The following is a 27369-nucleotide window of genomic DNA, read 5'->3' on the forward strand; positions in this document are numbered from 1 at the left end:
TGACAGATAGATTTAATAAATATATATATTTTAAAAAGAGCACCTGCAGGCTGGCCTGCATTTATCAGGAAGCTTGATATATTGCAGGGGTTTCTGAGGAGTGTCATGTATGTTTGTGTGTTAAACAAGTTATGATGATGACCACAACCACACAGTCAAAACCATATCCTTTTAACATATAAGAAAAAGGAGTGAGACTTCAATTACACGCTTTATTCTCAATATGATGTCAGCGGAGGTGAAGACAAGCATGATTCATTTTCAAATTCACTTGCCTTTGAAGTTTTGGGCAATGTAAATGATGGTGTGAAGTATTCTAAGACAGGGGTCGTCAGCCTTTTGGGACCACTAAACTCATAATTTTAAATCTCATGGACCACTAATAAAGCTGGCTGGGGAGTTCTGGGAGTTGAAGTCCGCCAGGCTTAAAGTTGCCAAGGTTGGAGACCCTTGGTCTGAATGATGGTCAACATAGTCAAATTTCTGAACTTCACTTAAACACCGATTTTACCAGCTCAGAACCCCTGCCTTTTCAGATTTAGGGAGGAGGAGGAGGACATGTTCTCGGGATACATACAACTACCAGGCTTGCCACCGAAGCCACGTCCGAGTTCTCAGGAAAGCGAAACTGGAGCGGAGAAAGAAAGAGGGAGGAAAAAGCCATGAAGCAGTTTCTCCAGCTGAACTAGCCATGCCTTCTTTGTTGACACAGGGGTAGGCATTTGGAGAGGATCCCTAACTTGGGCCGAGAGGTAGAGGGTGTGTGTGCGGGACCAGATCAATCCAGGCGCAGCGGCGGAGCGAGCACTGGGCTGCTCAACAGTGGTGGTGGCGCTCTCTGGAAGCAAGAATGAAGAAGCAGCAGCAGTGGCAGCGGGTGGGAATTTGCCCACCTGTCCAGCAGCTGTGACACACTGCCCGGGTGCTTTGCACGGTTGTTTTTTCTTATTCCCTCACCTCACCCCTTGCGGACAGCTGCTGGTAAAAGCTGGGCTTACCAGCTCTCTCTCTCTGCCATTCCAAGCTTGCCTTCTTCCTTGGGGAGTCATTCCCCCCCAACTTTGGTGTCTTTTCTCCTCCCTTTTTTTTTAGGGCTCAATCCCTCCTCTTTTCTGCCATTTCCTTGCTGGCTTCTGGTCTGGCAGAAAAATTCTCCACCCCATTTTTCTACCAATTGATCATTATTTGGGATCGCAGGATACCGTCTCCAGCTCTGTTCTCAGGGGGAGGGAGGGAGGGGGAGAGAGAGAGAGACTTTTGGCTTCATGCAAGGAAAGCAGCAGAAACAGCAGAAGTCTTTCTTTTTCTCCCCCAAACTCTGCCAGAAATGAATATTTGCTGGCGCAGCCTCTTGGAGCAGGATGCCTTGCAGGGTCCCAAAAACTCATTTCTGGTGGAGTTTGGGGGAGAGAAAGAAAGACTTTTGCTGCTTTCCTTGCATGCAGCTAAAAGCAGAAGTGGAAAGAAGCAGCCCAGTGGCCAGGCGAGGCATGGGGCAAGTTCCCCCCCTCCCCTCTTCTCCCCTTCCCTCACTACCTCACGTTGTTCGCGATGCAAGCCTTGTGTTCCCGTGGGCCATGTGGGTGGCAAGCCTTGTGTTCCCAGGCAGCCTGGATTAATTGCTTTGGAGGGTGTTTTGAGGGTGACATTTCTTTGCAGACCACCAAAATTTTCCCACGGACCACCAGTGGGCTGCAGCCCACCAGTTGGCGACCACTGTTCTAAGATAACATGGAATAGCAGAGGAGCAACCTGGAAAGCTTGGAAAATTATGCTAACTTCAGTGGTGGGATTCAAATTTTTTTACTACTGATTCTGTGGGTGTGGCAGGGGAAGGATACTGTAAAATCTCCCTTCCCTCCCCATCCCACTAACCTGCTTTCTCCTGTGCAGAGCAAAAAAAGAAGACCCAGACGATCAGCTGGGATTCAGGAGGCAGAGAATAGATGGGGGGTGGTGATATTTGCTGGTTCTCTGAACTACTCAAAATTTCAGCTACCAGTTCAGCTACCAGAACTGGTCAGAACCTGCTGAATATCACCTCTGGGTAGCAACCTCATTAGTGTACTTTCTGGTAAATGGTTATTTTGTCCCTGGCATTTGCCTCCTTTGGAAGCCATTAGTGTCCCACAGGGATGGGATCCGACTGGTGTAACTACCGGTTCTGTCCATTAGCATCACACGAGTGCAATTTACAATCTGCTGAGCTGCCCAGACAGCTGAGCAGCGCTGGGTGCAAGTGGGCCAAAACAGCAGCAGACATAGAACCGGTTCTATGTCTGCTGCTCTTTGGAGCAACCGGTTCGACAGAGGTGTACAGAAACCCACCCCTGGTGTCCCAGCAAAAGACCAACAGCTTGATGGTCCAGAAATATTGTTAAGCCTGTCTTAAAGGAATGGTACAATGCTACAAGAAATGGAGGCATGTACTGACTTTGCAAAGAGAGGAGGACTCCCTTGAGTCAGCTTTGACTTCTGATTGATTACCTAAACACATCTTTGCAGCTGTGGCAATAATACGAAAGTGGTTGTCACTGCTGTCTTCTTCCATCGTTTTTTTATTTATTTTTTGATTCCCCGGTCCAGCCTAAACCTGAGTCTTCCTCTAGTCTCTCATCCAAGTATTAACTAAGTATGATGCCACTTTAACGACACTGTTCAAAAAAATAAAGGGAACACAAAAATAAGACATCCTAGATCTGAATGAATGAAATATTCTTATTAAATACTTTGTTCATTACATAGTTGAATGTGCTGACAACAAAATCACACAAAAATTATCAATGGAAATCAAATTTAGCAACCCATGGAGATCTGGATGTGGAGTTACACTCAAAATTAAAGTGGAAAAAAACACTACAGGCTGATTCAACTTTGATGTAATGTCCTTAAAACAAGTCAAAATAAGGCTCAGTAGTGTGTGTGGTTTCCATGTGCCTGTATGACCTCCTTACAATGCCTGGGCATGCTCCTGATGAGGTGGCAGATGGTCTCCTGAGGGATCTCCTCCCACACCTGGGCTAAAGCATCCCCCAACTCCTGGACAGTTTGTGGTGCAACATGGAGTTGGTGAATGGAGCGAGACATGATGTCCCAGATGTGCTCAATTGGATTCAGGTCTGGGGAATGGGTGGGCCAGTCCATAGCATCAATGCCTTCATCTTGCAGGAACTGCTGACACACTCCAGCCACATGAGGTCTAGCATTGTCGTGCATTAGGAGGAAACCAGGGCCAACCGCACCAGCATATGCTCTCACAAGGGGTCTGAGGATCTCATCTCGGTACCTAATGGCAGTCAGGCTACCACTGGCGAGTACATGGAGGGCTGTGCGGCCCCCTAAAGAAATGCCACCCCACACCATTACTGACCCACTGCCAAACCGGTCATGCTGGAGGATGTTGCAGGCAGCAGAACGTTCTCCATGGCGTCTCCAGGCCCTGTCACGTCTGTCACATGTGCTCAGTGTGAACCTGTGAAATCTGTGAAGAGCACAGGGTGCCAGTGGTGAATTTGCCAATCTTGGTCTTCTCTGGCAAATGCCAAACGTCCTGCATGGTGTTGGGCTGTAAGCATAACCCCCACCTGTGGACGTCAGGCCCTCATACCACCCTCATGGAGTCTGTTTCTGACCGTTTGAGCAGCCACATGCACATTTGTGGCCCGCTGGAGGTCATTTTGCAGGACTCTGGCAGTGCTTCTCCTGTCCCTCCTTGCACAAAGGTGGAGGTAGCGGTCCTGATGCTGGGTTGTTGCCCTCCTACGGCCTCCTCCATGTCTCCTGATGTACTGGCCTGTCTCCTGGTAGCGCCTCCATGCTCTGGACACTACGCTGACAGACACAGCAAACCTTCTTGCCACAGCTCGCATTGATGTGCCATCCTGGATGAGCTGCACTACCTGAGCCACTTGTGTGGGTTGTAGAGTCCGTCTCATGCTACAAATAGAGTGAAAGTACCGCCAGCATTCAAAAGTGACCAAACCATCAGCCAGAAAGCATAGGAACTGAGAAGTGGTTACCACCTGCAGAACCACTCCTTTATTGGGGATGTCTTGCTAACTGCCTCTGCTTTCCACCTGTTGTCTATTCCATTTGCACAACAGCATGTGAAATTGATTGTCAATCAGTGTTGCTACCTAAGTGGACAGCTTGATTTCACAGAAGTGTGATTGACTTGGAGTTACATTGTGTTGTTTAAGTGTTCCCTTTATTTTTTTGAGCAGTGTATTTTCAGGTTAGCCAAGTTGATAAGATGTAGTGGTCAAGTCGGCCGTCCTTTTTAAAGTGAAATTTGGCAGTTCTTTGTCAAGTCAAATGTTCATGTGCAGAAAGATACTCTCTATTTTCTAGGGAAGGCTCCAGTGGTGGGATTCAAAATTTTTTACCACTGGTTTGGTAGGCATGGCTTGGTGAGCACGCTTTATGTGTGTGCACACACTTTGCGTGCGTGCGTGCACCAAACACGCACTTTGTGCAGACGCAGAGGCGTTCCAACTCACCTCCTGCAAGCCTGCACTCTCTCGGTTGCTTCAGCAGCTGCCGCGCAACACTCTGCTGTGCCATGCAAAACAGCTGTGCTTCAAAAGCAGCGAATAATGGTGAGTATGGGAGCCCAGACGGGTGGGCGGGCCCAACAGCAGAGCTGTGGAAGGAACCGGTTTGGTCTCCACTGCTCATCGGCACTACCGGCTTGGCAGAACCGGGCCGAACTGGTAGAATACCACCACTGGAAGATTTCTCATGTGTTCCTCCATGTTAGCAAAATGAAGCAGCAGCTTGCTGAAAGATATGAAAAAACTCAAGCAGAAGTGAAATTCACACAGAAACAGAGGTGGCATTCAGCAGGTTCTGACCAGTTCTGGAGAACCGGTAGCGTAAATTTTGAGTAGTTTGGAGGACTGGCAAATACCATCTCTGACTGGCCCTGCCCCCATCTATTGTCTGCCTCCCGAATCCCAGCTGATTGGCTGGGTCTTCTTTTGTTGCTCTACACAGGAGAACGGAGCTGGAAAGCAGGTTAGTGAGGTGGAGAGGGAATGGAGATTTTACACTATCCTTCCCCTGCCACCAAGACATGCCCACCAAGCGATGTCCACAGAACCGTAGTAAATTTTTTAAAATCCCACTCCTGCACAGAAGACATTCCTGATTCCTGACTCAGTTGCAAATGTTATTTTACTCCAGTAAGGGGAAAAAACAACAACACAACTCTACCGTCTTGGGTAATCTCTGAATTGCATTTAAAACAATAAAGAATTTTGAGTAACTGTAACTGTAAATATTATGGCAAAATATTTAGATGAAGGTTTTTTAGGCTGGTAGGTATCTAGACATAAGATTTGGTGCCCCCAAGGAAATAAAATACAAGACCTAGGACAGTAACATTAAATCTTCCATACGGATAAACTAAGTAGTGTGGCCATTCAGGAAGGATCACATTTCCTTTTCTTTTTCCTTGAATCTCATGCTTTAAATATTTTTAAGCTTTACTCTCTTAATATTTAATATTTATTTGAAAAGAGCACCCAGATAACTTTATTCAAAAATAAATAAACTCTGTCCCTATCTATAAATGACCTTTGGGAAGATCAACAGTGAAACAGCTTCAGCTAATATCTAATGCAATCTGCTCCACCATATAAAATGCATAGTGTATACCTTAAATACCACAATTACAAAATCTATGCTATTTCAAGCTTTCTAGGATCTACCATAAAAACAGAATGAAATACTATCTAACTTGGAAATGTTCCACCTGTTCCTAGTGCAGAGTCATACTTTACCTTGAAGCAGTGGGCTATATCTCAACAAATGATTAGGAATTAAATATGCCTAAATATATAAATGCAATTTCAGTGGATAGCAGATTTCAATTATTTATTCAGCAGTATAAATTGCTCAATGGTTGAATTTCCCATTAAATCTTTTGGTAATATCAGCAGGGGTGGGATTCTACCAGTTCGCACCTATTTGCTAGAACCGGTTGTTAACATTCTAAGCAGTTCGGAGAACCAGTTGTTAGAAGAAATTACTGGCCTAATCCTGTAAGGAAGGCAGGAAAGAAACATTCTGGTGTTGCTTACAGAAACTGCCTCTCTGTTAACCCTTATTACATTCTTGGCAGGACTAGACTTCCTGTCTCTGGAACTTCTCTGGAGTTTTTCTTCCCTCCTTTGCTAGTACTTTGCTTGTGTGGAGTGACCATTCAAAGTTACAATGGCATTGAAAAAAGTGACATGACCGTTTTTCACACTTATGACTGTTGCAGCTTCCCCACAGTCATGAGGCCAGGCAAGGAGATGGTGCCTCGATGTGAGTGATATTGAGTTGGCCATGACCAGCCAATAACATGACCACCAAGCCACGTCCACCAACTAAGCCATACCCACACAACCGTTTGTTAAAAAATTGAATCCCACCCCTGAATATCAGTATTATCAGAATGAACATTACTTTTAAGATTAATGTATATGCTAAGAGGGATTCCAATATTAATTCCTATTAGTTATCTATGTAATAGATAAGTTAATGAGAAAACCTTTATTGCAGGACCTTTGAATATCCTTGGCCAAACTGAGGTTATTACATGATGATGCAGGTTTTAACATGCTAGTTTTTCCACGATATCATTGGGTCTTCATTTTAACATTTTTTTGAACCAGTTGTTTTATGATTATTCCCCTCATTGGGCCTTTTTGGAGAATGAATGTGTAACACTTCTGAAACCTTGACAAGCTTAGGGCCCAGGTGTACTAAACTGGGATCTTTGTTTTAAACTTTAAAAAGTAGTAGGCATATTTGCTTATTTGTAAGGTTACATTTCATTTCTGAATCACATGAGAAACTGTGGGATAACCCAAATTTGAAAATATAGTATGAAAGATGTTTTACTGGAATGTTTGGGATAACCAAGGGATCAGCACCTTTTAGATCACTTGATTTCTAATAGTTATCTGAGAGACTGAGAATTGAATGTGACTTATCTACAATATTTATTTGGCAATATATGTAAGTAAAGTATGTATTATGGAGTCTTCGCTGGTTGATTGCCAATGTTTTATTACCCAACTAAGTGGTACCACCTGTGCGAGTATGGGATTTACTCACCGTTTATAGCCAGTGTTGTTGGGGGTGGGTGTGTGTTGTTTTCTCGGTGTGTCCTTAATTAGTTTGGGAAAATGTGAGCACCCTAGACCAAAACACACACACACTAGGGAATTCCTAAAAGTTTGGTGTTCAGATAAATCATCCATCAATAAGCACATAAAATAAGCCATATTTACACATCATTCAAGAGACAATTAAAAAAGCTAAAAACAAAACAAAAAGGCCAGAAAGTATCCTCTCCAGCAACCAACACCCAGATGAAGAAGGGATTAACATCAGACCAACATCAATAATCGAGCAACCCTATAACAATGAAGTAGCATACAGTAGTCCTTGCAGTGCCTACTCTTGACCTGGCTTAGCTAAAAGGGTTAATATACTCTGGTTAATGAAGAGGTGAACTGGGTAACTTTACTAGCTGTTGTCACTTTTCCAGGTGCAACCATGGCAAATAGTCACATAGAAATCTTCCATAGTTGATGTGATGGCTACTGAAACAGATCCATAGCTCCATAACAGCAACATATTTTAATCCTATTTCACGATTAACTGAACCCCCACAGTATATCGCCCAATATTACAATTATAAAAGGCTGATCCTGAAAACTTCTTAGTCTTAGCATAAGAAACATCTAGTCCTTTGGATGTTATGACATCCTTCACCACTGACCTGCTGGCTTAGGGTTGTAGGGAGCTATAATTTAGTAGGATATGTCTTTTATCATTTCTAATCTGCTTGTTTAAATGAGTTTTATGCTTAGTCTGCAGAAGAGCTATAGATGAAAGACTGCCCCTGGTCCAGATTTTGTCTTCAGTCTAAAACTACATCCTTTCCTTATATTTTTAAGGTAGGATTTCCACATCACTGGACGTGATGGCTGAGGCTGATGGAATTTGGAATTTATCTCAAACATGGCAACAGGCCACTTTTTCTTGTTTTTAAGATAGTCAGTTAAAACCAGATGACTGAAGAAGAAACTGCCATGTTGCAACAAATAGCACCATCTTCTATATGTTCTTTATCTACGTAAGTTCTTCTAACTCAGGAAAAACTTATGGGCTTTTTTAGTAAATAAAAACGATGGCTATCTACAGCCTAGCAGTCCCCCCAAAATCTGTAAGGGTAAATTTGGCTGGTATTCTGGAAAAACTAGAGAGATTAGAAGAGAGCCTTCTAGCAAATGATTGCTCTAAAATCTTAAGCAGAACACAAACTTTTTATAGATGGTAACAGTCAAGAATTGACCTGGGAACTTGTGTATGGGCATTATTATTGAATTCCATCATTACATTTTGGCACAAGCTCAATTTACATTTCTGTATTTGAAATTGAAATTGTTATTATAGGAAATCTGGCAAGTTTGTACCAAATTGATTTGATGTTTCAGACCAAGAAATAACTTTTCAAGGGATGGAAAATGTTTCCTGAGGATCTAAAAATTCACTTTTCTTTATCTTTATCTCTGAGGGAACCTCCAGGCTTTTGGTCACAGAATGACATTATTATAACAGCAATAGACTTATATACTGCTTTATAGTATTTTACAGCCCTCTCTAAGCAGTTTACAGATTCAGCATATTGCCCCCAACAATTTGGGTCCTCATTTTACCCACCTCAGAAAGATGGAAGGCTGAGTCAACCTTAAGCCTGGTGGGATTTGAACTGCCAAATTGTAGGCAGCTGGCTGCAGCAGAAATAGCTTGCAGTACTGCACTCTAACCACTGTGGCAGCCAGGCAGATTTACTGCGTGCAAATATCATACCAGGCAGGTAAAGCTAACTTGGAATCAGGACTATAGGAGACTGCAGGAGAGGGCGTGGAAACAAGCAGTGAAATATGGATTATAATGTTGTGATGCAAATTCTGCTCTCTGTACTTGCAATACTAATATGAAACATCACAATATAGATTTCACAGTTTTTGTGTAATCTTGGTTAGGAATACATTCCCGTTAACAGGGCAATAATTCCTGGTCATCTGCAACTTCTACTCCTTCAGAGAAACCACAAGACTGGAAGGAACATTTTATTCCATATGGATGATCATCTTTGCAGCAAAAAAAAAAAAAAAAAAAAAGCCTCCTGTCGTTTTAAAAAGTTGGTATTTTTTGCCAAACCTTTAATGAGCAGCACATTTCCTGCAGCTCCTCCCTGTAGTTTACTTTCTCTTTGTTCCTACCAAACAATATGTGTCAGTGTTTTCTTTTTCATTAGAGTGGAACAGTTTTCTGCACATTTTAAAAATTAGAAAAGGGCAACTAGAGGTCCCATGATTGTATGCAGGCCCTCAATCATGCTTCCCTCCATTAAATAGCACGTGGAACTTCAACGAATAGTCAGGATGGAACCTGCAAGAGTGCAGCTGTAAAAAGGATGATGGGTTTAAGAAAAGGAGCAGTGCGTCTACTGCAGCTATCATCTTGGTTTATTTAAACCTCTCCTCTACCTTGCTCAAAAAACCCTTCCTGCCATTATGAGGTTTGACACATGTTAATGGAAGAAGAGCACTAAGTACTCTTAATATTGCTAAAAGAATACATCTCATGTCTACCAATGCGGCATGGCCTTGTACCAGCAGGTTCTCCAAAAGATTAAGTACACACCTGGGCAGCAAAAATTGCCCTTGCTTTTATTAGAACATTTGAAATGAAGAGTAAAATTTCAGTTATGAGGAGAGGAGAGAAGAGGAAAGGAAAAAAAGGTCCAGGGGAATTACTCTGAACAAGGAAGCACACATATAAATGAGACAGACCCACAGAGAATAAATTCATTTTATGTAATGGATTATCAACACACGCTTTTACCAGAGAGAGGAAACATTCAACTCTTCAACACTATTAAAACAGCTTCTAGAAAAAGGAAGCAAAAGAAATTGCCACCTTTTCCCACAGTCTATAAAAAGCTCTGGGGATGCACTTTGTGGTTTTTGCCATGACTGAATAAAGGTTGAGCACAAAGAAGGGAGAGAAACCAAGTACAAGTGAGTGGACTCTAAGGGAAGTATCCAACCCTCTTGCTTGAAAGGGATGTTGAATGGCGGCTCCCTGGCCCCAGGAGCTCCCTGCAGCTCACAAAGGCAGCATGATAGCATTCAGCATGGCCCAGGAGGATCTGTTGCTCAGCTTCGTCTTGGCATGCAGTCTGGCCCTCAGTAGACACACAGATCCGGGAACTTCATCTCGTACACCGGGATGGAGTGGCTCTGAGGCTGGCCATAAGCAGCTGTGATGGTTCCAGAGGGGCTGGGAGGGGGTCTGCAATGGAAGGAGACAGGAGGACAGGACAAGTGTGTAGGGACAGTCAGGCACAAAACATCTAAGAGCGCAAGAAAAAGAAAACAGCAACTGTCCCAAAAACTAAACTACAGGATAAGGTGGGAAACTTTGTTCCGCCAACTGGGAAGGAAGAGCAAGCAGCAAGCAGCAAGAGCAGTAAATTTCCTACCTATAATGCATATAGATTATGAACCATACCAACCTGCTGGTCAAGGGAAAAGTCTGAAAAGTTGGCTTCTTGGGGCTGTGATCTCTACAATGAAAAAACCTTTGGGGAACTAATGCTTATTTGCAGAAGCTCGAGTACTTGGTGGAACTCATTGCTACTAGAAGCTACAAAGAGCAAAAAAAAAAAAAGAAAGAAATTTTCCTTGAGCTACTTAGTTGCTGTAGGATCCCATAAAAGACAAGTGTTCTTTAGGAAGAAGCCAATTGGTTCAAGAGGACTCCTACAGAGTGATCTAAAGCATCCTTCCTTACTTCAGATCTATTCAGGTCCTTTATTGCCAATCTTGCTGTCTTTATGAACCACTAACACTGGTATTTCTCCTAACAATCTGCTGCCTGGATATCCCTAAAAATAAAGTTATGTCACCTTCCCTTACCGTATTGTGATCTCAAGAATCTGGTTGAGCTTGCTTTGTAGTAGAGTTGCCTGCAATAAGAATATCACATTGATTTTAAGTACTGCCAAGTAGAAAAAACAAAGGTTGTTTTTTCATAAGAGTCTGCATCAAGTTTTACTTATTTTTTTATGGCACTATAACAAAATAAATTAAATTAAATACAATTCCCCCCCCCCCAACCTAGAGTGGATCCCTTTTCACGAGTAGCTCTGCAATTCCAGTGGCACTGGTGGTATCCTATTTCAGACTAAGTAGGAGCACTTTGGAGAAACCTTTTATTTTATTCATCTTAGGCATTGTAACTTTTAGGATAGTGGAGATTTATGGCACCAAAATAACAATCCATTGTTATGATCAACAACGTGGGCAATTAAAAAAGTTGCAAGTTAAAGATACTCATATACCTTCCAGTTTGAGTATGGAAAAAATGATCTCCACAAACATTCCCGAGAACTGCAACTCAAAGTCTTGGCTGCGCTGAGCACATCAGGTCCCATGAAGAATAAAATGTTTATTTAACCAACATCTTGACCTTAACACTAATTTGATGAACAGAGGAAGCTGCTAACACCAGATCAGACACTTAATGTCTCTGGCTAAGAATCTATCTGGAAAGGCAGCAGCTCTTTTGGGTGCCAGACAGCAAGATATTTTTCTCCCCTTTTTTCTCTCAACACAGGTCCACAAGCAACTTTTATGGCAAAATCATCTGCTTTGTGCCTCTTCATCTCCTCAAAATGATGTGTGGTTCTTGGCCATCGTAAGGTCTTCCTGACAACCTCCACCCAATTAGCTGTAGAGAGAAATGCTGCATTGCCAGGGATTGCAGTTTAGTTGCTCTACATAATCAATGCAAATGAGTTAACACTGAACTATGGGGCTCCCCCATTCTAATGGTGTTCGACAAGTTGCCTGCTTGTTATGACTTCATTTTCTGACTTCTTTTGTCTCCCTAGATAAAATCCAGCACATTTATCAACAATGCAGCTTGATCAGAAGCTGGAATTTGCTCAGTACCTATTGGCCAATTCACACTGCTCTGGGTACACACACAAAGACATCAAGTGACATATCACTACATTTTTCCCCCTTGAGTGAGTGTGGCCCATGCGTGATGCATCCTGCCTGTGAGCCTCTAGTGTGATACCACTGGCATAGATTGTCTATGCTAACCTAGCACAAAAAAACCACTTCAATTCTAGAATACTTAAAACTATTTCAGCTTGTCTTAGCAGTGGACTATAATGGGACCGAGGTGACTTCATAATTGAGGAAACGTGATGATGTTTCACTTTGGGACATGACCTGTAAAACATTGTTACTGATCTGTCCAAGCAAGCAAAATAAGAAAAATAATCTTATTTAGCTTTTATCAAGCTGAATCAACACATAAAGAAGCACAAATGAAACACACTTCTCTTCTATTGCCATGTGGCATGATTTCATTATTCAATCTCCTATTTATTTTCAAGATATTCTATCCTCCGTACAAGGATTAAGTGTCTGATCTGGTGTTAGCAGCTTCCTCTGTTCATCAAATTATGTGAACCAAGGAAAACAATGTAGGCAGGCAGAGCAGGAGAGAAGGGACACAATAGGAAAACCTGATACTTACTCGGGCCCCACAATGAGCTGCAATTTCTTCAAAAGGAGCTTTCTGGAATTTTTCAACCACCTGCCGTCTCCTTTCCCTCTCTTGTTCTTCTACAGCTACGCTGTCGACTAACAAGAAAGCAAGGTAAATTAATGATTGGGGAGGAGTAGGATTAAAATCCCGCCCTTTTAAAAACTTGAGTTCAGCTTCCTCGCTTAGGCTGAAAGCAGAATTTGTCTTAATTTTTAAAGATTCCTCCAGCTGGTTCAAACTGCTGTGCTATTATTCTGGGAAGCCTATATAGAATAGGAGAAGGATGGAAGGCGTTAATTAGATTAGAGATCCCCCAGTCAATCTAGTTTTAGCAGAAATAGTATGCAGAGACTGCCATAAAGAGACTTACCAATTGCTTTCTTGAGGGTTTCATAAGTGATCTCTTCAGCTGGTGCTCTCTTTCGGGGATTGATGGGAAGAACACAACAGGCAATGGTAGAGAAAGAGTATGTTAGAAATTAGGTATGTTAAAATCTGATAGAACTACCTCATCAAATGAATCATCTGTATATTACCCTAAGAATATAAACAAATGATAAATCCCCCTTTCCACATTCTTGTCTGCTTTCCACCCCTCTAACTAAACCTCTCTTCTAAACAATTCGGCCACTTGCCCAAAACACTCCTCTTTGCTGCATGCCAAACTTCTAGTTGGCCCAAGGCATTGGAGACGCTCAGCTATCTTATTAGGGAATCCCTGCTTCATACATTTGGTTAGGATTTGGTAAGCAGTCCATTATTTTCTTGTCTTAAATTGTACTATGGAGGTTTGTTTAATGAATGAAAAGCATTCGTTTTAAAAGATTTGTTCTCATACTTCTATGAACTGTCTTGTAGCTAAGAACAAAGAAGTATGACAGATTCAGAACAAAAACAGAGGGAGAAGCACAAGATCAATAATGTGAAAGGACATTACCCTCATTTTTACATGCCAGAATAAAAAACATTTGGCATTTCATAATTACCCAGAGTGGGCTTCTGACCAGTTTGAAGGAAGGAAAAAAAATAATCACTGAGCGTTATCTTGAATTAAAAGTTCTTATCTTCGACCTACCATAAAATCAAAAGCAATATGGCAGCATCTTTCTGCATCTGATGAAATGAGTTGCAACTCATAAACACTTATGCCTTTTATTAAAATCTGTGAGTCAGAAAAGGTGCTGCCAGACTCCTGATGTATTGCTACTATAAATACGGATTTTCACTTAGATTAACTTTCCATCAAATCACAGAACCGAAAAAGCCATTTAGACCATTCAGCCCAATTTGTTGTCTGTGCAAGAATCCTAATTAAAGCATCCATAGCAGGGTATTCCGTTTCTATATGAACACATTCAACAACTGGTGCTCTTTGGAGAACTGATTCCACTGATGAATTCCTTCTACTACCAGGATTTTCCTCTCATATTCAACTGGAATCTATCTTTCTCTAAATTAAAATGTTTATTCCATATTCTGCATTCTGGGATAATAGAGAATGATCTTGGCCTTTAGCGTGATATCCATAGTTGAACAATGTTAGTGCATCTACCCACTGTCATTTTTCTCAAGGATAGATATAACCATTTTCCTCAGCACCTCATTGAAAGCATTTCCAGGACTCTGATTCTTCTGGATTGATCACCCACAAAGATAATCAGGGCACTGGAGACTACAACATATGAAGAACAGTTGCAGGAATCGGGTATGTCTAGTTTAATGAAAAGAAGGACTAGGGGTGATATAATAGTAGTGGTTGAAGGGGCTGCCACAAAGAAGAGGGGGGTCAACCTAGTTTCCAAAGACAGAACAAGAAGCAATGGATGGATCTTAATCAAGGAGAGAACCAACCTACAACTAAGGAGAAAATTCCTGACAATTAGAACAATCTATCAGTGGAACAACTTGCCTCCAGAAGTTGTGGATGTTCCAATACTGGAGATTTTAAAGAAGAGACTGGACACCATTTGCCTGAAATTATAGTGTTTCCTGCTTGAGCTGGGCGTTAGACTAGAAGACCTTCAAGACCCATTCCACCGCTATTATTCTGTTATTCCTTACTACTTCCTCTGTACTAGTTGTTTCTGAATATTTCTTAAAACATGTCATTCAGAAAGGGGAAGGGTACTCAACATTGGGTTGAAATAATGAAGAATACAGTGGAACTTTCTTCCTATGATTTAAAAAGGACACTGTAGTTAATGAAGCGTAATTCAACATCACACCACACTGCTGTTTCAAAAGCCTTTTCAACAGGCATATCACAGTGCTGATTCAAATTCAACTTGTGGTCAACTGTAATATCCAGATCCCTTTACCATATAATATTACTATACTAGATTTAAGTAAAATCCAATCGTTTCATCGGGATGACAAAACAAGTGTTGTGATGTTACAAGATAAGATCTGCCTTTATGAATGTGCAGTAATATGGCATACATACACAAAAGGCATGGAGGGCGTCATGATACATGGGGATGCTCATTTTGACATTTGTGCAACCTCTTAGAATGTCCACCTGAATCCACCTGTGCATTTGAGTTTGAGTGCATTCTTTCCTTAAGGAAGTGAAAAATTCTGTGTGTTTATCAATTAAATTTTATTCAATTATCTTCCTTAGCCTTTTTAAATAATTTTGAATGTTGTTTCTGTCTTCTGAAATATCAGGCATTCCACCAATCTATTTTCACTAATCTACAAACTAAGCAAGTTATTAATGAAACTATTGAAGAATACCATAAGAGTAGTGGAAGCCCTGATGAACAATACAATATTTGAGCAAAGAAATGAACTCAAGATATACTGGATTATGTCCACAGTGTTCTCACACTATGAATATTACTTTACAAAAAACTATAATTGACAATGCTTATTGTTATAAGCAATGCATATTCACTGCACTTTTTTCAAGATCCTTACAGACTTAATCTCTTATAGACGATGATCTGTTTTAGAGTTTTCCCAGGTTGCTCCCCTGCCAAAGATAGGAACATAGGCCCCTCTTGTAATCATCCTATATTATCCAGAATTTCCAAAGATAATAAATAGAGATTTACCAACACCGTCTATGTTCCTTTGGTACCTGGGATGCAATTCATATTGCCTTAAAAATTTGAACTTGGAAATGTAATTCAACATAGCATAGACTAGAACACAACAGAACTAACCAATAAACAAATATATGGGATGAAGTAAACAGTTTCCCAACCAAGGTCCTACTACAAATTATCTGTTTTAAAGCACTCCATTTCTTATTGTTTGGTCAAATTAATCCAATAAACCAGTATATAATGTCGTTAGGTCCTTAAAAAACTGCTCCATGGTAGATATAAAATAAAATAGCATCTCAAAAAGTATGATGTTGGGAAGAGAAGCTCAGAATAAAGCAAAGAGAACCTCACAGCACTGGTAACAGGTTCCCAACCACCCATTTCTCATTCAATGTATGCTTGCTGAGCCTAGCCAAAAAAGGGTGCATTGAGAATGGCATACCTCTTCTTTCTCAGGGCTATTTCTGGATTCCACTTCAACTTGTAGAGAGATGGTCTCTCCAATACTCCTCCTCTTAGACAGTCTGTCTTCATCTAAAAGGAGAAAGGGAAATAAAATCATTTTCTTTCCCAGCTGGAAAGGTTATGTGTCTTGCATTTTGTAGGGAATTATAAAGTGAGAGGAATTATTTGGCCCTGGTTTCCTTTCTCAAATAGTCCTGTAACAGTGATTGATAAATAAACACATGCTGCCTTAGAGAGGCTGGATTTCCACAACATGCTAAACTCTTAATAGGAGTTAACAAAACACAATTGGTGTGTTTCTTTGAACATCTATATGCAATAGCACAAACCATATTACGACTCAACACAATAGCCCATCTCACACAAGATACTAAGATAATGAATCCCCTCAATGGGTTGAATCATTTAACCCAATTTTTGCTTAATTTGGCACGTTGCTTGAATCCAATCAAGGAGTTGCATACTGATTTCTCTTAATCCAGCTTCCTGGATCTGCTATCTCTGAGATTGGCTACAGTTGCAGCCAAAATAGTTATAGTGAAGGGGCTGCTATCACTTAAATTGTGGAACATGCATTTCCAAGACAAAGAGATCTTGCTTTAATTTCCTAGCCCTTTTGCTTGTAATCTTTTAATTCAAAGATACTGTGACATTGTATTACCGAGACCATTCAGAGGACTGTTGAAAGGTGCCATGGTTTTGCATCTCTAATAAATAAGAGTTTTACTTTAGGGAATTAGTTATGATTACAAAGTTCTCAATTTTCCTTGAAGTTTTCAAGCATACCTTGTGTTATGTCTCACCTGTACAAACGAGGTGAGAAGTCCAAATTTCCAACTGAATACAAACAAGCAAGCAAGTTCGGTAATTACAGAGTTAAATTCCTTGAGCTGATAAAGTTCTTGGCAGTCTCACACACGCTGTCTGCCAAGTCCGACAAGAAAGCAGGAATATAAATCACACAAGCCGTCACCACACACAGGATACTCTGAAGCTTCTCTCCATAAGTAACACGTTGTCCCGAACAAGTTCCCAGAGCGAACACACCCACTTTTATTCCCTGTGGGGCGTGTCAGTCCCTCATCTCAGTCTCTGATTCGTCCCTTCTTTCTGCGTTGCAGCTCGCACTTTTGTCTACGCCGCTGCCTCGCATCAAGCCAGCATTCCTCTGCTGGATTCTCAGTCAGAGACTCTGATATGCCCTCCTCCTTTTCCTGATTAGCCTCAGGTCTTCCCTCCCGGTTATCTGCCGACACCTGAGGCACAATCAAGGAGGAAGGCATTGCCGAAGAGGAAGGTCCTGGAGGAAGGCATCTCCAAAACCTCCTCTTCCCCACTGTCCGAGTCTTCATCCTCTAATAAAGCAGGCTCAAACCTCAGAGCCACAACACCTTGCTTTCAGAATGGCTTATCTTTTGGCAAAATCACAAACCCCTGGGGCTATTTCGCCCCAAATCTGAACCAATGTTTACATAAGAACAAGTGTGACTGTGCAAAGCAACCATGAACATTGCTTCTGAACTAGTATGTGCTGGATGAATCCAAAGGGACAATGACTTTTCAATCCTTGCCTATTCTCAGATCTGTGCCCCTCCCAGTAAGATACATATCACACTTTAAAGCAACAACACATAGTTATTGAGGTTGATGGACAATACAACTTTGTTTCACTTTTTTTTCTGTTTGGGTGAGAGACCCACAGGGTTTAGAAAAGTATAAGAGGAAAATTGCAAACGTTCAGTAAAATGTGGGTAAGAAAGAATGGCAATGGGTACCCTGTAAATGTAAGAGTTAAAAATAAAGCAATGTTGCTGTGCAACTCAAATCCTGCACAATAAATAACAATGGATGAAGCAAAATGAACACATCGCATAATTTATCCAAAATTGCTGGTCTGCATAAGTTATTTCTGGTTTTTTCTAGTCCTGAAGTGCTCTATTATACTGTATATAGGAGGAGGACAGTTTGTTTTCCTTAACTGCAGTTTTTCAAGTAGGCCGCTAATTGAATTCTGTGCCTTCAAAAAACATTTTCTGGAATGCTTCTAAGTCTTAAGCAGGAAAAGACAACCTTTGTTTTATTGTACTAGCTAAAAAGCCTCTCGTCGTCTCTGCAGATGTTGGGCAAATGCAAGAAATTTAATTCAGCTCACTAATTCCATCAAGAAGCCGTGGTTGATAGAGTGGGCTGTGTAAATACACAGATGATTTCTAGACCTGGAGACTAGTCTGGAAATCTAGAAGGCTTGAAGATCTCTAAGGTCCCTTCCAATATTTTTATTCTGTTATTATAGCAGACTTATATACCACTTCACAGTGCGTTAACAGCCCTCTCCAAGCGGTTTACAGAGTCAGCCTATTGCCCCCAACAATCTGGCTCCTCGTTTTACCGACCTTGGAAGGATGCAAGGCTGAGTCAACCTTGAGCCTGGTGGGATTTGAACTGTCAAATTGCAGGCAGCCGGCAGGCATTAGATATAGTCTTTAGTACTGCATTCCAACCACTGTGCCACCGCAGCTCATTATAAGAACTCTGGTTCTTATTCTTGAAGAACCAGAGCTACAGAAAGAAAGCAATCTTCATTGTTGTGTTCTCTGGGCTTCACACAGGTGGGGGTGGGGGTAGAAAGAGGCCACTCCCTGAGTCCCTCCTTTGCAGGTTACCGCAGGGCAATTCTTTCTCTTTTATTCAAAATGTACAGGGACTGGCTGGGTTGAAATGTTATGCCAGTCTGAGATTTCATTAATTATATGTGCCAATGTTAGGTTGGCCAAGTGAGGCTGTTGAGGTTCTATTCTAATGTTTGGAAGTTATGTGGGCCTGGCTGGAAAGGAACTGTCTCAGATTCAATCCTATCAAGATCAAGTAGCTGAAGATGCCAGGGCCTCTTAGATTTGGAGATAGCAGAAGGCTATTCCTTCAGTGAGTACATTAAAGTCGAGAGGGATCAATGAAACACAATGCTGACTGCAAAGCCCAGCATTATGAAACACGAAGACCACAATGAAGATCAGTTTGGCTCTTTCAAAAACTTTTAAGCCAAAACACAAACAGAAATTGACTCTAAAAATAATGATAAAATTCTTGATTAGACAAAATGTATGACCCATTGCCCTCATACCTGTCAGCTGAGGGATGTAAGGTGTGCTGAGCCTATCTGAATTGTAGCCACTCCCTCCCAGCACTTCGCTGATCTTGCTCTGCCGGAACAGGATCTCGGGGCCAAGGTGATCCAGGTTCCGTGACAGCCTTTGAGAAGAGAAGCAAGAGAAACAACACGTGACTGTCCCAATGACTCTCCAGGTATCCATATTATGCAGCAATTGGTCTCCAGGGAAGGAAGGACACATGTGAAAAACAGAGCTGAAGGCAAATGATGGAATAATTAAGCTGGTTGAAAAGCCCATTTGTTCAAAGCCAGCATAGCTGCCTGAGGAATTCTGGGAGTTGAAGTCCACAAGTCTTAAAGTTGCCAAGTTTTGAGACCTCTGATCTAAACGAAGGTTTCTCAATCTTATCGATGTGGTGCAGACCTTCTCTCAGAATTCCCCCCAGCCAGCATGTCAACTCTGGAAGCTGAAGTCCTTTCATCTTAAAACAGCTGAGGTTGAAAAGCACTGATCTAAATTACAGTCGGGATATAATCAACATATTTTAAGCTAACAACAGCTCTCATACCTGGGCTTCTCTACAAAGACACCTTCAGGGAGCAAGTAGGGAGCCTCCTTTTTCCTCATCTCTATAACCTGGAAAGAAGAAAAATGCAAGATTTTTTTTTTTACCAACTTGGTGTGGTCAGTTCCCATTATAAAAAAATATCAGATTTTATCTGATCAGATATCGGTATTATATTTGGATGCACTGTCTGGCAGCGCTAATAAGCTCCCCTGCTCTGGGTTGCTCAAGAGCTATGGCCATGCTAAGTATGAGCAGGTATTGTGACATAACCACCAAGTACAACTGCTTCTGATGTCATCAACATTAGTCTTTAAGGTTTGTCTAAATATTACTGGATGCCATCATTGCTCCAGTGCAAGACTAAGAGATGCACAGAATGAATTAGAGTCAGGAGAGCACTGCTATTCAGGAATCTCTTGATTAGTACTACTGGGTTAGCAAATTGAGTTCTCAGGATATCGAATCTGGGAGCCTGGTAACAATTTCCAATAGGCAGTTGTTGATAAAGCCACCTGTATACCCAGTCCTTAATCACATCTAACTGAAAGTTGATAAAAAGTTGGTCCTTCAGAATCTTTCTTCCATATGAGATAGGCAATGATGCAATGCAATGACAGGAAACCACTTCGTGTGATGATTCTGCATCATAATATATTGAGAAGAGATACAGAAAAAAGACAATCACGCTTTTTTTAGGAAATGTTCAGTGAGGCTTTTGGGTGGATGGGTTTAGTCCAGAAATGTCTCTCATACGTGTGAGTACTTTGAGGCTGTAGGTTAATTCATCAGACATGGCTGGGCAAGTCCTGTTTGTGGGTTCCCTAAACATCCCACTGGTTTTTACAGGGTATGGAGTGCTGTGACTTCATATTCTTATGACTCTGTGTGTTCCAAATAACTCCTAGAATTGTCAACCAATCTATTTGGACCAAGCTGAAGGAGATTTCCTGGTAGAAAACAACAACAACGGGTAAAGAAAGGAAAGATAATCAAAGGTAAGGCCAAGTGGTAGACCTCATGAATATGCTGGCAAAAGGCAGGCACAGTGGTCAGTTGGCTGATCAGGTTCAGGTAGGCAGCTCCAAGGGCATACAGGGCACAGCGGCTGTACAACGGCAGGTTATCCTCGTTCACCTGGGCCAGTTCCTGTCAATAGGACAGTAGCATTGTAGTGAAAGGACAAACAAGCCAACAACCCCCACATTCAATGACAGCCAGACACGTCTTGAGTTTCAGTCTACATTCACTCATCTTGGACATGGAATCCTTATCAGCATCAGAGCCTGAAGGTATATAAAGCCAATCATCCAAATTCCACCAGAGAGAAAGGAAAAAAAATACATTTTTTTTTTAAAAAACCAAGAGAGTATTAGGAATGGCTTCAGAATTAACTGGCCTAAATCCTGGAGGGTCCGAAAAGAACGAAGGAAAATCTGTTCTAGGAAAAATGCTACCTTTGAAAGGATGGATAAAAATTAGATGGAAGTATTGCATAACATCGCTTTTCATATGACATGCATATTTAAATTTAATTCTGATTCTACTTATTATTTGGATTGATCTTTTTTTCGGTATCGTTTTTTAAAAATTAATTTATCAGAAAAAGATTTTTTGCCTTTAAGGTTGAAGAATTTGAAAGAGTATGGTGAATTTTGGTAACATAAATGATGATAGTCTATAAAGATTGGTAAGCACAAACAGAAATATATACTATTTTCCACAGCAAGAAAAAAAGTAGAGATGGTCAAACCGATTGCTTTATTTAAAGAACAGAACATATCTAATTTTGTTTTCATTTGGAAACCACTTCTGGATTTTGTGCTTGTGATGGGATTGATCTCTCTTTCAAAGCAAAGGAGCTGGGTTTCCCAGGTACCCACAGGGGTAGGAGCGGCGCTATAAAATCTATTTCCTTTTTATTACAGGTAGTCCTCATTTAGTGACTGCTCATAGTTATTTTGGTGAAGAAAAAGTAACCTTTTGACCAGTCAGTCCTTGCATTTATGACCCTTGCAAGTCTGTAAAGCAAAGGAAAGTTGAAGTAAGGTCATAAGCCCAGTCATTGTTTCAAATAGTGACTGCTTTGCTTAATGATACTGCCGGTCACAATTGTGGTCACAAAACAAGGAGTTCCTGTAATATATCATTTGTTTTTGTTTTTTTTTACTTTCCAGTAAGGCTAAAGGACTCTGGATCCCTAGCTCACACATGAGGATTAATTAGGGGGAGGACACAAGGAGTAGTCATCTTCTAGTAGACAAGTTATGACAACACTAAGGAGCTAGGGTGTGTAGACCCAGAAGAGAAGGGTGGCTGAGGCCCCTACAAGTCTAGCTCTGTGGGTACAACAGGGGTGAAATTCAACCACCTCGGCCCACCTTGGGAGAGGTGGTAGGGAAGATTTGAATCGGTAAAAAATCCCCCCCCCCGTTGCTCCTGGTTGCTATTACTATTACCGTATATACTCGAGTATAAGTCGACCCGAATATAAGCCGAGGCACCTAATTTTACACAAAAAACTGGGAAAACTTATTGACTCGAGTATAAGCCAGGGTGGGAAATGCAGCAGCTACTGGTAAATTTCAAAAATAAAAATAATTAATTTGGGAAACGATCTCACTATCATGAAAGGTTTAATTGATTCACTAACCCAAAGAAGAAGATGATGATGACAGCTGGAGGCAGGAGTCACTCTCTTCCCCTCCCTCGGAGGCCCCTGAGTCAGGAGTCACTACCGCCGGCGCGGCCCCAGTCCCGCCGCATCGGGAAGGAAAGGCAAAGCGCTTTTGCCTTTCCCTTCCCGGCTGGGGCTGTTGGGAGTCGCTGCCGCCGGAGGCCGCGACTCCACACCATTTTTTTTCAGAGGGAATCTGACTCGAGTATAAGCCGAGGGGATTTTTTCAGCACAAAAAATGGGCTGAAAAACTAGGCTTATACTCGAGTATATACAGTATATTAAGCCACAGAGCTGATAGGGAAAAATTTCACCCTGGGGTGCAGTCATTATTGAGCCTGAACATGCATTAGATTAATGCCTTCCTCAACTTTATTTTAACAGATCAAAATTGCCCCAACTACTCTGATTTATGAATCAAGATTTTCTTTTTTTTGAAATTCATATGCTTTATATTTATGGTTCAAATTAAATTACATTGTAAACATTCAAGAGCATTTTTCAGTAATCGGCAGGAGTTGTATAACAGATCCAACTCCTTAGATAAAGTACAGGCAAGAAACTCTTGCAAATTGCTTCTTCAAGGAATCTAATGAATCCAAGAAGGATTAAAAAATAAAACATACATACTTGACCTCTTCCCACATTGGATGCATTGGATGTTTCTTTTTAAAATTTCCCTACTTTTTTTAAAAAAGAAGCCGTCCAGAGTCATATGGATTCAGGCAGCCTCTAAATTTTATTAAATTGCATTAAATAAATAAATCTCTTACAACCAGGTGGAGTCTAAGTACAATGTGAAGAAGAGTAAATATGGGTGTGTGGCATATGGGAGAGTTACATATTTATTGATTTAAAAGATCTGTATAGCCGCCCATCTTCTAACCAATTCTGGGTGGCTCTCCATCAAAAGTTAAAGCAACATGTAAAACCATATTAAAGCTATAAAACTAAACACACTGAAATATTAAAAGCAACAAAAACCTGGTGCCAAGTCAAACTTCTAATGTGCAGTCATTCAATCTTATCCCAGTGCTTAGGAGAAAAGCCAAGTCTTCAAAACCTAATGGAAGGCTAGGAGGATAGAAACCTGACGAACCTCAGGGGGTAGAGTATTCCATAGGTTAGGGGCTGTCACGGAAAAGGCACATTTCTTAATTCCCATCAGATGGTAATATTTCGGGGAAGGACCTAGGAATGTGCCACCCTACCGAGCACCTTGAACTGCCTGTGGAAAGAACGTGGAAGCCAGTGTAGCTTGCACAAAAAGGGTTACTTAGGCAAAACTAGGGGTAGCCATTATTGTGTGTGTTGCTTCATGCTGGACCAACTGAAGTTGCTGGATGGTCTTCAAGGGTAGCTCCGTATAGAGTGTATTGCAGTAATCCAAATAGGAATTGACCAAGGCACGAATGACCGTGAGCAAAGCCTTCTGGTCCAGGAAAGGATGCAATTGATGCACTAGACATATCTGTGCAAAAGCCTCCGTAGCCACGGCTGCTGCCTGCTCTATTTCTTAATTCACTTGTCACTCTGCCATACCAGTTGACTTCCATGCCAAAACTCCCATGTGCAAAAGGAGGAGATGGGGATGGTGATAAGGATCTGCAGTGTATTTTGGAACATACTGTATGTCGGAGAGGACTGTGTACCACTTTGGATTCAAAGGCAAAAGGTTGTTGGGAAATCTCAAGAAAAGGCATATTTATTTAAGGAATTGCAGAGAGGTAATATATTTGTGTCCCTATGACCTCTGAAATACATTTCACCTTTAGATCCAATAGGCTAAAAAGTATGGTAGTTAACAAATTGTAAAACACAGGTTCACCACCTTTTTTGCCTTCCAGATGTGTAAGGCTGAAACCAGGACATGAATTGCAGTTTCAATGCATTTGGCGGGAGAAGCTTTATTTTGAAGGGATCAGTCTATTTAGAATTCATTCATGCCAATTTCTCCAGGAACATACCTTAAAGATGTTCAGTCAAAACATGTATCAGAGTTATCAGGACTTATTTTCTTTGCTCGGATTTGTTGCAGCACATCAACAAAAATCCATTACAACACATGCTGCATTTTTGCAATCAATACAATTGATTAAGGCAAATTAAGGGAAAGTCTGGGCAGGAACAAATTGTAAAAGAAATATAAATTGCTTTGCTGATCTCAGTGTCACTGTTAGCATTTGAAGATGAATAGTTTTTCATTGTTTAAAAATTCTGGAACAGCTTTTTAATGCTATTAGCACTAGCACTAGTATTTACACTTATATACTGCTCCAAAGTGTTTTAGAGCACTCCCTTGAGTGGTTTACAATGTTAGCATATTGCCCCCAATGATCTGGGTCCTCGTTTAATGACCTCGGAAGATGGAAGGCTGAGTCAACCTTGAGCCGGTTAGGATCGAACTCCTGACAGTGGGCAGAGTTAGGCTGCAATACTGCATTCTAACCACTGCACCACCACTCACTATTGCTAGTGAAAGGACTGGCTTCTAACCTATTGCTAATAAATTTCATAGGTATCTCCAAAACAGAGTCACCTTTCATATCTAAGGTTAGCAGTGGCCCTTATAAACTGGTTTGTGATTTTCCACCTGAGATATAATCTTGTCTTCCTTGGAGGTTCCTTTCTATCCTCCCTGCTAGTGAGTTGGAAGATTCTTCAGCCCACACATACCTGAATGGCCAAAACCAACCGGATGAGGTCCACTACCACCTCTTCATTGGCCAGTTCAATGCTGATGAGTGCCAGTAGACTGTAGACAGCCTCATAGTGAGTACGACCATTATTGTCTTCCTTGCAAGTGAAATACATGTGTCGATACAGCTGCTGGGAGTGCTGTGAACAAATACAATATCGCTTTTTATGAGGAGGTTGCCATTTCATTGAAGTCAATGCTTTTATATTACTTTAGCATAATCAACAGGATACATTTTTGCATATTTATCATATACTGTTAGTGACTACAACCAATCAACCCCTATTTCTTTTTTCTTTTTTAGAATAGAATAGAATTATTTTATTGGCCAAGTGTGATTGGACACACAAGGAATTTGTCTTGGGGTAAATGCTCTCAGTGTACACAAAAGAAAAGATACATTCGTCAAGAGTCGAGAATCGTTAGGTAACAAAGTGTTTGGCAAGTCCTCAATACCTTTTTCATGAAGACAGTATCCTGACGTGAACATTTGTCCACTTTCAGCTTCAGGATGGAGATATCACTGATAGTGCTGTGCAGAAACAAAAAAGATAAAATTAAACAGGTTTGTGTACATGGAAGAGGCCATAACAAAGGAAGATTGTCCATCTTCCTCCTTTTTAGCAACTCATAGGATATTTCAAGGAGTGGTGGAATTACATTTTTATAGTATAATTTATTTTTATCAAAGAAAATTTAACCAGAATAGGAACAATATAAATTTTGAAAGATAAAAGAAAGAACCGTAGTTATTAAAAGTAAATAAAGTACTAAAAGTAAGAAAAGTAGTTACTGAAAAAAAGAATAAAGAAAGAAATAGAGAAAGGAAAGGAATAGAAGGAAAAACTTATAAAGAAGTAGCTTCCAGTCTCCTTAATGTAAAAATTCATTTATATTTTACTTTCTCTAATGCTACTTCATATTTTTTTTTCTTTACATAATCTACCCTTTCTAATCATGAATGGTAAAATTACAGCTTTTATCCATTTATCAAAACCGCCAGCAATCAATTTTTATCAATTTATCAAAACTGTTATCAATCAAAGAAAATTTCCAGGAAATTATATAATAAACCTTGTGAAGGAAGGGTACATATATTTCAAAATAAGTCATAGCCTAAATCCCTCAGAAATTTTAATTCAGAACAACAACTGCAAAACAGTTCTGATCAATAGGTAACTGGGACAAATATGTCTGGTGCTCTCCACCATCATCATCATGTAAGACAACCTGGAAGAATGACAGCATGTAGTCACAATGTTGTTATGTTTATTAATGCGATTACCAATTGACAGCATTGTTCACTTGGCCAATCATGATGAAAAAGCATTCAAGGGAAATTCTATCACTGAGCAATATTAGAGGAAAAGAAAAAACCTTTGAGTATAAATATTCTTTCCATATATTTCTACTCTTTCTGAAACAGCTGCATTTAATCTGTGCATTCAGAATTGCTGAATGAAACTTTGGTTCAAATAAATGCCATGATCATTAGACTTCCTAGAAGGCCATTACAACAGTGAACAGGAAAACATGCAGTTTCTACTTAGGAAGACAGAAGAAGAGCAATATGTATTCACATGGTTTGTAGCAAAAATATCTATAATACTTTCCCATCTCATATAGCACCTCCTCTCTATCACAAGAAAACAATGGACTGCAAACCTGATTGTCTGGAATTTGTGCTTATTCCCATGGCGGTCAATGAAGCTGATGAGAATCTGCAGAACAAAAAGGCGAATCTCTGCATCCTCCATTAATGTAGCTGATAAGAGCCTGTCCAGGAAGGAGCTGGGAAGGGCTGTAAGCATGTTACTGCACTGGAAACCAGTGGAAACCTGCAGGTTCCATAGAGAGTCTCTCCATTAATCAACACTCAGCAGTTTGTTTGCAATGCACTCAATAATAATGACAGCTAGAGCTGCCAAGATATTGCTAAAACAACATTCTCCCATTCTTCCTAATTTCCTTTTCAAAGTCTTAATTTTCTAGATTTAATTTGTGCTTCAGAGATATAGTGGTTGATTTCACATGTTAAATCTAGGTTAAAATGGCATGGGTTGATTTGTAGTTCAGCATGTGTGATAGAAGTGGTAGGCACAGCAAGTCGTAGAAATACAGCAACTGCCTTCTGTTAACCAGAGTTTAGTTTTATTGTGTTATTGGAC

General features: G+C 40.8%; 1 protein-coding gene across 8 annotated transcripts in view; it reads right to left on the reverse strand.

The window, feature by feature from the left end:
• Positions 1-9861: 9861 nt before the first annotated feature.
• Positions 9862-27369, reverse strand: part of EFR3B (EFR3 homolog B) — a 149053-nt gene continuing 131545 nt past the window's right edge. For 7 of the 8 annotated variants that reach the window (XM_087959730.1, XM_087959751.1, XM_087959727.1 and 4 more), the window contains 11 exons: positions 26867-27039; positions 25658-25733; positions 25180-25341; positions 20844-20975; positions 19830-19897; positions 19273-19400; positions 16129-16220; positions 13007-13055; positions 12625-12731; positions 10989-11038; positions 9862-10362 (listed from right to left, as the gene is read on the reverse strand). In XM_087959730.1, coding sequence (XP_087815856.1) covers positions 10257-10362; positions 10989-11038; positions 12625-12731; positions 13007-13055; positions 16129-16220; positions 19273-19400; positions 19830-19897; positions 20844-20975; positions 25180-25341; positions 25658-25733; positions 26867-27039 — 1143 coding nt within the window. In that variant the 3' untranslated portion in view covers positions 9862-10256. The other variant, XM_087959743.1, reaches the window with a different exon arrangement.

This window comes from Notechis scutatus, chromosome 1 (assembly GCF_049901735.1).
Source record: "Notechis scutatus isolate UNSWTSFEM ecotype Mainland chromosome 1, rNotScu1.2, whole genome shotgun sequence".
Taxonomy (NCBI): Eukaryota; Metazoa; Chordata; class Lepidosauria; order Squamata; family Elapidae; genus Notechis; species Notechis scutatus.